Source organism: Colobus angolensis, unplaced genomic scaffold (genome assembly GCF_000951035.1).
Source record: "Colobus angolensis palliatus isolate OR3802 unplaced genomic scaffold, Cang.pa_1.0 Scaffold343, whole genome shotgun sequence".
Taxonomy (NCBI): Eukaryota; Metazoa; Chordata; class Mammalia; order Primates; family Cercopithecidae; genus Colobus; species Colobus angolensis.
The window spans coordinates 1,164,431-1,177,371 of record NW_012116744.1 but is presented as its reverse complement, the minus strand read 5'-3'; the positions used below and the strand labels follow the sequence as shown (position 1 = coordinate 1,177,371).

At 47.3% G+C, this 12,941-nt stretch overlaps 1 protein-coding gene across 1 annotated transcript in view; it reads right to left on the bottom strand.

Annotated features, from left to right (window-relative positions):
- Positions 1 to 1,052: 1,052 nt before the first annotated feature.
- Positions 1,053 to 12,941, bottom strand: part of N4BP1 (NEDD4 binding protein 1) — a 68,348-nt gene continuing 56,459 nt past the window's right edge. Inside the window, exons 5-7 of the mRNA XM_011952590.1 lie at positions 10,351 to 10,458; positions 8,466 to 8,573; positions 1,053 to 5,556 (exon numbers count right to left, since the gene is read on the bottom strand). Coding sequence (XP_011807980.1) covers positions 5,199 to 5,556; positions 8,466 to 8,573; positions 10,351 to 10,458 — 574 coding nt within the window. The 3' untranslated portion in view covers positions 1,053 to 5,198. The remainder of the gene's footprint in view (positions 5,557 to 8,465; positions 8,574 to 10,350; positions 10,459 to 12,941) is intronic.

The window sequence follows — 12,941 nt, the reverse complement described above, 5'->3', positions numbered from 1 at the left end:
GGAAGGGTGGGGAATAGTTAGGTAGGTGTCCGCAGGGCTGCTGATCAGAGCCCCAGTAGCAGCCACCGAGCAGGGCTCTGGGTTGGGCACAGTTCTAAGTACCACATTTATTCCTCAAGTCACCCTTGAAGTAGAAAGCATGATTACTGAGTTTCCTCATCTGTAAAATAGGCATAATAAAATAATGCGTACACTTCTGAAGTGTACAGAAAGTTCAAACTCCACATGAACAGTGCTGGCATCTGCCCAACTAGGGAACTGGGGACAAGAACTGCCGTCAGGGGACTGAAGAGGCAGTGGGATGGGCACAGAGCCACGGCAGCAGGGAACAGCTCGAAGGCCAGGCCGAGTTCTCTGCTGAGGGGCCTCAGGCCTGAGTTTCAAGTTACCCAACTCCAAAACGGTCGGCCTCTTCCAGCATTTTCTGACTGGGGTGGACACTCCTGAAGCCCTGTTTGTGCACATCTTTGGACCTTTCTAAACAATCTGCAAATCCTTGCTAAAGACAGTAACACACGTTACTCAAGACTCGATTTCAAGGGATGTAAATCCAACTGGAATGACCAGCTTAAGCAAAAAGGGAAGTGTGTGAGAATACTGGGGTGTGGCGACATCTGAGGAAGGGCTTTCCTGACAATGGGAACCCGAGGCTCATGCTGCCAGGAACCTCTCTCACATCGTTGCTTCTTTCCTGCCACAGGTCGGCTTCCCCCAGGGTGGAAAATGGCTTCTGACAGATCTGGGCCTGGCATCCCACGATTCCCACCACCACAGAGGAACTCTCCAGCCAGGAGTGACTCGGACTGGCGTAGCTTGGGCCAGGTGTGGACCCTGGCCAGGAAGCCTGAGTGCATCTGGTATGCAGCCTGCGCCAGGTACCCCTCACCGGATCCTTGTGTCCAGGATGCTGTGTGCTGGAGCCTGGCAGGGGAGGGAGAAGGGAGTGGAGTGACCCCAGTCCCACCCCAATGTCCCACCAGAGGGCGGTGGATTCCCGGCCTCTTACTGGTCCTGCTGCCAGATGCCGCAGTCAAGAAGGCACTGTTCTTCAGTTCAGTTTAGCAGACATTTATTGAGCACCTATCAAGTGCAAGGCACTGCTAGGCGCCGTGGGAAATACAGAGAACACAGGCGGTCCCTGCCCGCGAGGAGCTCACAGTCTAGAAAGGGCAGCAAGACACAGTACACAATCAGCAGCGGCAGCACCAGCCAGAGCGGCAAGTGCCCAAAGCAAGACACAAAGTGCTGTGCAGTCACAGAACATCATGGGGCTGCTTCTGGCAGAAGCACTGGAAAGGGGACGAGACTCAGGCTGGTCCTTCCAGGAGGGAAGCCATTTGAGAGAAGGGCATCTCTAGGAGAGAGAGGTCCATCTGCGGAGTCCGCAGGTCATGGGAAACGTGTGGCCACAGGGAGCGTTTGGGGACAGTCAAGTATGGCTGGGAGGTGGACAGCCACAGACACCAAGCTCAGGAGGTGTGAACTTGGTGCTCTGGTCAAACAGCCATTGCAGATCACTTCGCAGGAGGAGGGGTGACGAGAAGTATGTTACTGGAAGGTAAATCTGGCTGCACTGCAGTGTCTCGATGGCAGAGGACAGTGCTGGGAGGGGCTGGCCAGTTAGGGCCCACCACCCCTGGGTGTCTTGAGTAGGAGTGGCGGGCAGGGGCCAGCCAAGCACGAGGGCAGAGCAGGGGATCATTCGGAGGGTGGGTGTGGAAGGAGGGAGGGACCCAGAGCAGGCTGCGGGTCTTCGGAGCCTGAGGATGCCATAGGGCTTCCTGGTAGAGTGGGAAGTGCACTCCTGAAGGGCAGGGCCGGAGGTCACTACAGAGAGGGGACAGTGTGGCCCTAAGGCTGACTGCAGTTTCTCAACATGTGGTCCGTGGATCACCTACATGGGAACTGCCTGGGGAATATGCTCATTTGCAGATTCCTGGGCCTTCTCTAGAACTACTGGGCAAGCATCTGCTGGGTCATGCCCGGTAACCTGCATTCTTAACACCAGCTGCACTTTCTAGCTAGTCTGCAAACCACTTGCTGAGGAAGAATAGGGTGTTAAGGGCTGGCTTTAGGCAAAAAGAAAAGACAAAAAGAATGAGGGAGGTCTGGGAGTGAGGGAAGTGGTGGGAAGCAGGGAAAGTCCAGTCAAGCCATGTGTGCCACCAAGACAGCCCCAGCGCGGCCTTGCAGCCAGGCACCGGGCTGTCCCCAAGGGCTGCTCTCAGTCCACTTTCACTTGGTGGGCGAAAGCCACATTTGCAAACTGGGAAGTGGAGAGTGGGAGGTGAGGGGAAGCACTAGCAATGAATGAAGAGGATTCTTCTGTGAATCAGGCTGTTTCAATCTGAAACATCTGAGATAAATGGCAACACTGGGGAGGAAGGTGATGAACAGATGGAGGTGAGCCAGAGCCACTGCCTGGGCAAGTCAGCCAGGAGGCGGGGGGTGTGGGTCAGAGACACTGCAGGAACTGGTTGAAGACGAGGAGGTGCGAGGAAAGGGGTTGAGGGACGGTCCCACGGGCAGCCACAACTGAGGTGTGGGAGGCAGGTGGGAGCTGGGGGAGGGCAGGGAAAAGAGGCATTTCTGTGTGTAGATCTGAGTCCTCCCTCATATCCCAGCCGTGCCATAAGCCTGCATGGGCAGGAGGCCGGCTCTCCCTTCACTGGTCTCAAAAGCCACCCAGGCCTGAGTCCCAGCCACATAGCTGAGCCTGCCTAGCAATGCTGACCGGCCATCCAGGATGGCCCGGACACCTTTTGTCTCCTGAATGCAGCCTACAGGGGTTCAAACAGACTGCTTGCATTAAGGTCAGACAAGGCTCTTTTACTCCCGAAGACAGTGGCCTGCAGCCTCGGGAAGAATGTAGGCCAGGGAATCACCCAGCCCCTCAGGACAACCTCTCTGAGCAACAGACATCCCGCCTGTTGAATGAGGGTGACATCTCTCTCCTGCCAGCTACTTTACATGGATGCCACGCAGTGGGAGAGCCTGAGCAGTAGACAGGGAAGTGGCGGGCGGCCCCGCTGCAGGAGGTAGACAGGCTACAGATAGGCAGCAGCCACACTGAGGCTAGTACTGGAGAAGGCTGAGAACCACTAATGAGTTTTTAATGGTTTGATAATTTGGGTTTTTAAATATTAAATTTAACTAAACCTGAGGGGTTTCGGAAGGAATGATGAATTCCGTCTCATGCTGTCACTGATGAAGGGAACCAATGAGCACTTTGCTCTTCCTTCCTTCCCACAGCCAAGAAAGGGAAAGGGGACAAGCCTATCTCTCCGAAGCAATAGTTAGAACAGAAAGACTTACAGAACTCAAACGTCAAGGGTCAAATAGCTTCTAGAGCCGGGAGAAGTGGTGACCCCCTCAGCCTAGCCAGCACCAGCCAGCATGGGTGGAGACTGAGTCTGGCGGTCAGGGCGTCTCCTGGGTTTCCTCTCTGAAGCAGAGGAGAAACAGTGGGTCAGCCAGACTGCTGGACCGAACCGTGAGCCAGAAGGCCAGAGTCACTGCAAGACAGCCCCAGTCCACATACCTCAGTTGTGCTTTTGAAAACAGGTGCAAAGCTGAGGCATGGGAGCTGTGACTGAAGTCGCTCTCCTGGCTGGCCTTGTCTTCTACCTCTGCTTCCACAGCTGGGTGACTTGGCCACCGGCCCAAACAATGAACAACCAGTTCCACATCAGGAGGCATCACGGACGCATCTGAGAGGAAACATGATTGAAGGACAAGCCTGGTCTCATGGAGATCTCTGGATTCATCCCTTGAAGGATGCAGCGATCAAACAAAACCAATAAGCAGGCCTGGAGGTAGCACTCTGGGATGCCCCCCAGTCCCCTCACCATGAACAAACCAGCACTGACTCTTCAGCCTCCGCTCCTTAGGCCCAGGAGAGACATGATCTACGGATAGGCAGGAAGCCGACTATGAGCAGCCTGGGGGCACAGGTGTAAAATACAAAGCCCTTTGAAGGTCCAGACAGTAAGAGTAAAGATGTTAAGATTGCCCAGGAAAAGAACTTCACTGACACTGAATTTGGGCAACACCTAGAACAGACAATATTAAGATATCAATTCTGAAAAAGACTCACAGGAAAGGCTGTTTAGGAGGACACCAGAGAGACGAACACAGGGAAAATAAATACAGGGGCTCTGGCCCCCCCACTCCCTCCCCCCAACAGAAGCTACTAATGCTGTTTATTGGCTTCGGTCATTTTTGAGAGTAGAAAACCAGTTTTTGGCAAAGCAGTACCAATTCCACATCAGGGCGTCTTCTGCAGTTGCGGACACAAGATGGCCAGTGACCAGGCTCTTTAACTTCCTCACAACCCGCTATGGTGTTCAGAAGCTAAGAAGTGACTTCTGGAGCCAGGCCAGGTGTGTGGAGGCCTTAGCCTGTGAGCGTGTCAAGCCCTGGCTGGGGAGCCTGCTGCCTGCCTGGCCACTCCTCAGCTGTGGCTGTGGTTATGGGTATGGCCGGACGGCGTGCACACTGGGCTGTCCCCTTTTGCGCAGGGTGGAAGGGGAAGAAGGGTGGGACTCCATGGCCTCCACAGTATCTTCTAGCCCTGGTATCCTGTGAGTCTAACTTCGCCCTGGTCATTCACCACGGCTAGGCACCAAGTGCCATCTAGTGGCACCGCGGGTCCACTTTCACAATGCTCCAACCAAAGACTGCAGAACAAACCAACTCTTACCCACTCTAACTCCGGGGGTGAGGGCAGAGGAGGCTGGAAGGGTGAGCACACTTCATGGTAGTGACGGGACATATTCATCTCAAGAAAATATACTTTAAGAGGTCTTGCTTAAGTTGCTTAAGAAAGCAACTCTTTTTTTTTATTTGTTTATTTATAAAGGCTAACCATATCCATTTGTCAATATTTTCGGCTTTAAGGAAAATAGTTTAAAAAACATAAAAAGGTAAATACACTCAAGAGTAACTGCTATTAAACAGTTCTGAACAGGCAGAAAATGTAGACTTTCCTTTAACAGAAAATGTTAAATCTGTAATAGCAGCATAATTTATATATAGAAAAAAGCTGGTTTTGAAAACCCAGATTTATACACAAAACATTTTTTTTCTATACAACTGCGTTTACACCGGGAAATAAGTTTCTTCACATTCCCATCAGGTACAGGTGTGAGCTTGAGTTTGATCAGCCAGCCCTGAGCGCAAGCTTCTCAGCACAATCTTCAATCCAACACCATGGCAGAGAGCGCGTTTAGATCTTTCATGTATGGGTGGGCCACCAAGATCTGGTCTATTTTCAGTCTTTGCTCTGAGTCAGGGAAGATCTTCAGAAGGGCTTCTCTCAGCTCGTTGGTTTCTGCAGAAGATCGCTGAGCTGGCATGGGAAGGTTCTGCTGGAGATTGGGGAGGGTTGGCAGCAGTGGGAAGTGGGGCTGCTGAGGGAGCCAGTGACTTGAAGAGGCTCCCTGAATCCGGGTCGGAGGCTGGTGGCTGGTGCTGGCTGCCTGGGTGCCAGGGACTCTGAAGCTGGGGTCAAACATGCCCACATTTGGCAGGGCACTGAGTAGGGGCTGCAAATCTCTGTGAATGGAAGCAAGTCCTGGTGAGTTGGGTTATAAGTAAATAAAAAATCATGGAGATATTTTAGAAGGTAGCTGCGGCAAGCCTTGAGGCTCAGGATGCCACTCCCTGGCTTCCAAAGGCAGGATGCAAGACTGAGGTGGAGGTGGTGACCATCAGCTGCCCACAGAGGAGCCTGCGGGGCTAATGCCATCTCAAGGTGTGACAGGGAATGAGTGCGCTCCGTGAGGGAGCACTGCCCTCCCAGGTCTTCTGCTGTGAGGACTGACCCCATCCAGCTGTTTGGCTCTAACCAGGGTGCCCTTGGGAGCTTTCAAAAGGTTTAACAGGGTCTTACTCTTCTCAAGATTTTGATTTTGTGCAGGACCCTGGTTAACAGAAATTAGAAGAGACTCCTTTTGGGGAGAGTGGCAGTCCCCACCGACTCAGTCTAGATGAGGTGTGGGTGGGTGCCCACACTTGTATGTACATGGGTGTGTACGAGTATGTGTGTACAGGGAGGGCGAGGGCATCTCTATCACTCAAAAGCCTCCCATTGGACTCGACCTGCAGGCGAGAAATGAAGCTAACTGAAGTTTCCCCAACTTCAAAAGCTCAACTTCAACAGCCCCTCTGTGATGGAAGTGATTCCCAACTTCTTAACCAATTTGTGAGCAGCTCTACAAAAAGCCACCAGGTGAGAGTGAAAAGGCAGGCAGGACAGACCCCGTGCCAGGTTGCTCAAGGAGTGGGAGGAAGCAGAGGACTCTCCTTCTGGTAACTGTGACCCGCAGACGTGACTGATACTCACACACGGGCCTTGGGCCTGAAGCCCAGCAGGGGATTTCCAAGTTCAGATGCGGGGAAGGAAAACGAGATGGACTGATGAGCGTACCAGGTGTGGAAAATGGCTGCCATTCTCTTCATGTGGGTAGAGAAGCATGGCGTTGGGGAATTAAGTCCTCATCTGTGTCATAAAACCCAAAGGCTCAAAAGAGAAGTGATTCACAAGACCAGGGAGCTGAAATTGTAGTGGTCTCCTAGGTAGAACAGACCACCATGTAAAAAAAAAAAACCCATCACCACCTACCACTGAATCCAAACCTACAACTCCCAATGGTTCCTGCTACAAATGGAAAAGATCGGCTGGAAAGCGTTACTGCCTAAAAATGCTGAGAGAGCTGTGTGTCTTCCTCTCAGCTTAGACCCCCCCATCACACCCCCATGCAAATACCAGTTGGGAATGCACAGAAGTGCAGTCTGGTTTAGTTTTTAAAGAGTAAACATCAGTCATGGGGTCATATGATCTGCCTGTTAGGTTCACAGGCATCTTTGGTTAATGTCTGTTACCTAAGAATTCTGAAAACAGAAACAACCCCTAACAAGGTGTCCTAAAAACAAAACAAATCCAAACTACAACAAAGAAAACCTAAACTACCAAATCATTTTCAGATAAATATGGAATACTGGCTTTTCCATTCAGTGAAGGTAGAAAGTAATGGTCAGTTCCCCCAGGCAGTGATTGCTGAGCAGTAAGTAATTAATATAAGCATAACATGCTCAAAGCAAATGACTTTAGAAAATGAACGTAAAAACACACTCACACATACAAAATGAGCCCATTAGGCACTCATGGTTCACAGGGAGAGCTCTCACACATACATGATGAACCTAAGTAGTATTCGCCAGTAAGTGACCACCAGCTTGGAAAAACAGCTTTGTTTTTTTGTTTGTTTGCTTGCTTGTTTTTGAGATAGACTCTTGCTCTGTAATCCAGGCTGTAGTATAGTGGCGTGATCTTGGCTCACTGCAACCTCTGCCTCCTGGGTTCAAGTGATTCTTCTGTCTCAGCCTCCTGAGTAGCTGGGATTATAGGCATGCACCACCACACCCAGCTAATTTTTGCATTTTTAGTAGAGCCATGGTTTCACCATATTGGCCAGGATGGTCTTGAACTCCTGACCTGAAGTGATCTACCTGCCTTGGCCTCACAAAGTGATGGGATTATAGGCATGAGCCATAACACCCGGCCCTGGCTTTGTCTTTTTAAACCCACAAAAAGGTTGGATGAGGTGGCTCACGCCTGTAATCCCATCACTTTAGGAGGCCGAGGTGGGTGGATCACCTGAGGTCAGGAGTTTGAGACCAGCCTGGCTAACATGGCAAAACCCCGTTTCTGCTAAAAATACAAAAAATTAGCCAGGCGTGGTGGCGTGCACCTGTAATCCCAGCTACTCAGGAGGCTGAGGCAGGAGAATTACTTGAACCTGGGAGGCAGAGGTTGCAGTGAGCCAAGATCGCGCCATTGCACTCCAACCTGGGCCACAAGAGTGAAATTCCATCTCAAAAAAAAAAAAAAAAAAATCAATAAAAATAAACCCACAAAAAAAGTTTGGCTTCTGTCTTTTCCTAGGATGAAAACTGAAAGGACTACAGTTGAAAATCTGGGATGCTTGCTACATTAGCTTCCAAATAGATGAAACCAGCACTAAATTTAAGGCTTAAAAAATTTTTTTGGCCAGGTATGGTGGCTCATGCCTACAATCCCAACACTTTGGGAGGCTGAGGAAGGCGGATTCCTTGAGCTCTGGAGTTTCAGATCAGCCTGGGCAACATGGTAAGACCCTGTCTCTACTAAAAATACAAAAAAAAGAGCTGGGCGTGGTGATATGCGCCTGTGGTCCCAGCTACTCACGAGGCTAAGGTGGGAGGATCGCTGAAGCCCGGCGGGGCAAAGGTTGCAGTGAGCCGAAATCATGCCACTGCGTTCCAGCCTGGGTGAGAGAGCAAGGCCTTGTGTCAAAATAATAATAATAATAATAATAATAATTTTTAAATGCCACTTTTAGTCGATAAAGACAGCACTTGCACTAAAGCACAAAGAGTTGAAACAGACGTTTTAATATAAGACAATCTGAAAAAGGAAATACCTAAGACAGACTTCCTTCTGAAGAAACTCCTCTAATCGAGGTCCACTTCTTCCCAGAGGATCATCAGGAACCATAAATATGTCCCCTACGAACGTGTACTGCAGCAGCCTACAACACAGAACACCATGAGGCTGAGAAACAGGGTCCTCACTGCCCAGGGCCTAAAGGATCCCAAAGCAGCCACCCAATGCCAAAGCAACGGTCAGGTCAGCCTACAAACCCTAAGACTGCTCAACTGCCTAAAAGCGGGGAAAACAACCAAGTGAAACCCTTTTAATGTCTGTTTTGGACATAAATACAATAGAGTCAGAACATTTTATCAGCCACCCCTCAAAGTTCTCATCAAGACTTGCAGATTTGTACTGGGCTTTAGGAAGCCGCTTCTTCTTCTAATGTAACTGTCAATGTAACTTTGAAAAATAAGATTTAAAGACTGTCAGCTTAGGACACAAATGCTGAATGAAGGTTTAATTTTTTGAATAAAACTGGTAATAAATGTGTCCATAAGCAAACCCACTGAAAATAGTATTTTTAAAAAGGAAAACGATATATGAATAAAGGAAATCTGAGGTCTTTAGACCACTATTTATCATATCAGGGAAAACAGAAAATAAAATAATTTTAAAAGTCCAAGTGCTTGTGCTTGTTGTCTGGGTCTCCTTTCTGCCTTGTTTTTGTGAATGCTGAAAGCAACAGCTTGGCTGGAGAACACCAGTCTTGACTGCATTTAAACCCTCCATGCATACATGGATGAGTGTCAGTAAATACTGACAATGAGCCCAGGCAGAGGTCCAACAGAAACATGCCCTACAAGATTAGTGGCTCATTAACTGTGCCCAGAAGGTCAAAGACCGATTCTCATTCTCAGTTCAGCTATCAACAACAGCTTTTTAACAGCACAGGTGTCAAAACGCATACAGTAATTAACTCTCACCTGGGCTTTCATAACAGAATCTTTTTCTAAAATCTTCTAATAATTTAGGAAAATACAAATACCAGGCAAGGCACAACTGTGAAACCCCAACAGGGATAAATATCTAGTTATCCTAGCTATATTGCGAGTTTTACTATGTATTAGTTATACTTAGCATGAGGTATGTTCACTTTATGTTTTAAGATGTCTGGCCTATGTGCCTTATCCCTGGCACTATCACAGCCTCTTGCTTTCTATTTTAAATAACTGGTCAGGTGATAGTTGTTAACAAAAAGTCCTAGCAGCCAGTGCCCACTCATCTTAGGGCATTTTTCAGCAGTGGACACCTTCATAGTTTTATTACAAATGAAAAACAGCAGTGAATGCTAAACTCTTGATGTAACTTTGTTTTATTTTGGATATCTAAAGATGTTTTCAATATAGATGATTAAACTATGACTGTAAAAACCTCCAGAAAAGCATCAGATATTAAAAAGTGGAAATATTCTCTCCAGACCATGAAGAAGTGAAAGCCCAGTCAGCACACATTGCTTTTGGTCCTTTCCTCTTGCTGGAATCATAGCACTTCAGAGCTGGAATCCCAGCTGCCATGAAGTTCACCCTTTCACTTCACAGCTGAGTAAACTAGGAAGCCATTTGTGCTCCATCACACTTAACTGTGCCTCCCGCTTCATGCAGGAAAACTCCGATGCCCTAGAAGGCTGTAGTGAGAGCAGAGCATGTCCACACTCATCACTACCAGCTCTGCTGCTCTGTGCCGGGCCCCTGCTTACCTGGAGGGGGCCAGTCACCTATGAAAGGGAGTACAGCACAGTCTTATGATACTTTGGTCCTTTATATTGCCTTCTGTGGGGCCAAGGAATATAGAAAACAAAACAAACAAAATGCACACAGAAACAATTAAAAACAAAACAAAACTTTTCTGACCAAAGACAAAGAAGAAAATATTACCTTTTTGTAATAATTTCTCTCCAAGAGACTGACTCATTCACAAATTCTCTGAAATTATCATTTGTCACAATTATACCACCAGTTTTGTCCGCTAAGTGTAGTAGAAACCTATGGTAATATAAGAGAGTTTAAAATGAGCAATAGGCATCCTTGGCTCAGAGAAGCCATGTTATAAGAAATTAAGAGAAAAGTTCCTCTTCATAGGAAAACCATCAAAGAATTTAACCAAGGCTAGGCCACAGAAAAGTTTAGCCCCTATCAACTGAAGATCAATCAGAATGGTGAATATCTCTAAAATTATTAGTGTGATTATAAAATAGATTGTCTTTCATACAATTTCTTTTGTTAAGTGATCTAAACTATAATTTTTTCAAAAGTTGTATTATCTATCAGTAAACAGTGTTTATAAGAATACATGAAGACCAGAGCAGAGAATGAGAGCTGACAAGCCTGTGAAATCATTATTCAGATTTAAGTTACTAAGCAACAGTATTCTGGTTCTAAGATTAGCTGCTTAGTACAATCAGCCTTACAATTCTCTTTTCTTTTTAAAAATTTATAGGTTCAAGCCGAGTGTGGTGGCGCACGCCTATAATCCCAACACTTTGAGAGGTTGAGGTGGGCGGATCATTCAAGCCCAGAAGTTTGAGACCAGTCAGGGCAACATGGTGAAACCCCGTCTCTACAAAAAAAAAAAAATACAAAAAATTAGCCAGGTGTTCCCTGTAGTCCCAGCTACTCAGAAGGCTGAGGTGGAGGATCAGCTGGGCCCAAGCAGGTGGAGGTGGCAGTAAGCCAAGATCGTGCCACTACACTCCAGCCTGGGCAACAGAACGAGTGTTTCCAAAAAAAAAAAAACACAGGTTCACACTGCTCTGATTTAAAAAGAGGTATCTAGAAATGCCATTTTGTTTAGACTAAGTTATAGATTCACTCAAATGGAAGGTATGACAGGATACCTGGTGATAAAAAAGGGAAAGGATGAAGCAGTAAAGAAGACTTCCATTTCACTGCTGATTATTCATGCTCAGACCCTCTTAATAAGAGATCTGTGAGGATAATGTGAATTTTATCTCATAAATTAGGATGACCACATTTGTCTAAGGATATGTAGACCAAGATAATAAAAAATAAATTAAGGGACTCACTGGAATTAAAGGTACAGACAACTGCTTTTACTAGCAGTGATGAGTACTTAACGGGGATTTAAAAAACCTCATTAGTTTCGGAGATCTTAGAAAACCTTGGAAATTAAATATGATTTAGTTCTTTGGCTTTATTAAATAATATTTTACAAATGATTTCTAACTGGCATGAGTTGTAAGTGGTAATGTTTGCCACTAACAAAAATAGGCAGTAAGGCTTCTGAGTTCATGTACTATGAATGAGAACATATATGCATGTCCTCTAAAAACCCAAAGAGCCGTATCAGCCAAACAAGAGTTTAGTCTGCATACTTGTGTGTGTGTTCCAACCCTGCTGGTGTGAGAATGAAGCTGCTGTGTTAGAGGACCTGAACCCTGCAGGGTCCCTGCCTGTGTCACAGGGCTGGGCAGGAAGTGTCCTTCCATTCCGCCTTCTAGTACTTCTCACCTATCCCCCAGGCACCCACATATGGTATCCTCTTTTGGCTCTTCCATGCCACCTGATTCTCACCCATCAGATCTGGTCTTGCATACTAGCCTGGTGCAGGGCAAGGGACTGTCAATGAGAAGGCCCTTCTGGTGAATGAATATATGTCTGCTGTGGTCCCAAGCCCCCCATCTCTCTCCCCAGGCCCTCTTTTCATCTCTTACCCATTTGACTATCATTCACTAGCTTGGGTCACAAGCTAAACACTATCTTCAATGGAGTGGTGTTTTGGTGGAACACAGGCAAAAACACCAGGGGTGCTGTCAGTGCTATAAGCCAGATGAAACTCAACAGGGCAAATGCAGGAGAGAAAAGAATAAACAGCTACCACTAGGTTCCCAAATATTAGTAGACCTGCTACTAATTTCATACCATGAGAAGGATTTTAAAAACTAGTCCTATTTCCATTGGTTAAGTTTGGAACCTTCTCTTACTCAACCACAGCAAAACTCCCTTCTGTTACTTATGCACGTCTTCTCAAAATTCTTGAGGGCAGGAGGTGCATCTGAATCATGCGTGTCCCCAGAACCTACCTCGGTGTATCAGATTTGGTTAGTGCTCAATAAAGTTTTTAGAAAAAATTTAAAAAGGGCCAGGCGCAGTGGTTCATGCCTGTAATCCCAGCACTTTGGGAGGCCGAGATGGGTGGATCACCTGAGGTCAGGAGTTTGAGACCAGCCTTACCAACATAGTGAAACCTTATCTCTACTAAAAATACAAAAATTAGCTAGGCGTGGTGGTGCATGCCTGTAATCCCAGCTACTTGGGAAGCTAAGGCAGGAGAATGGCCTGAACCTGGGAGGTGGAGGTTGCAATGAGCTGAGATTGTGCCATTGCACACTAGCCTGGGTGACACAATGAAACTCTATCTCAAAAACAAAACAAAATATTTAAAAGGCACAGACGAATGGGTGACTCAGATGCACTAGTACCTGCTTCCTGAGTTATATGCCAAGCTA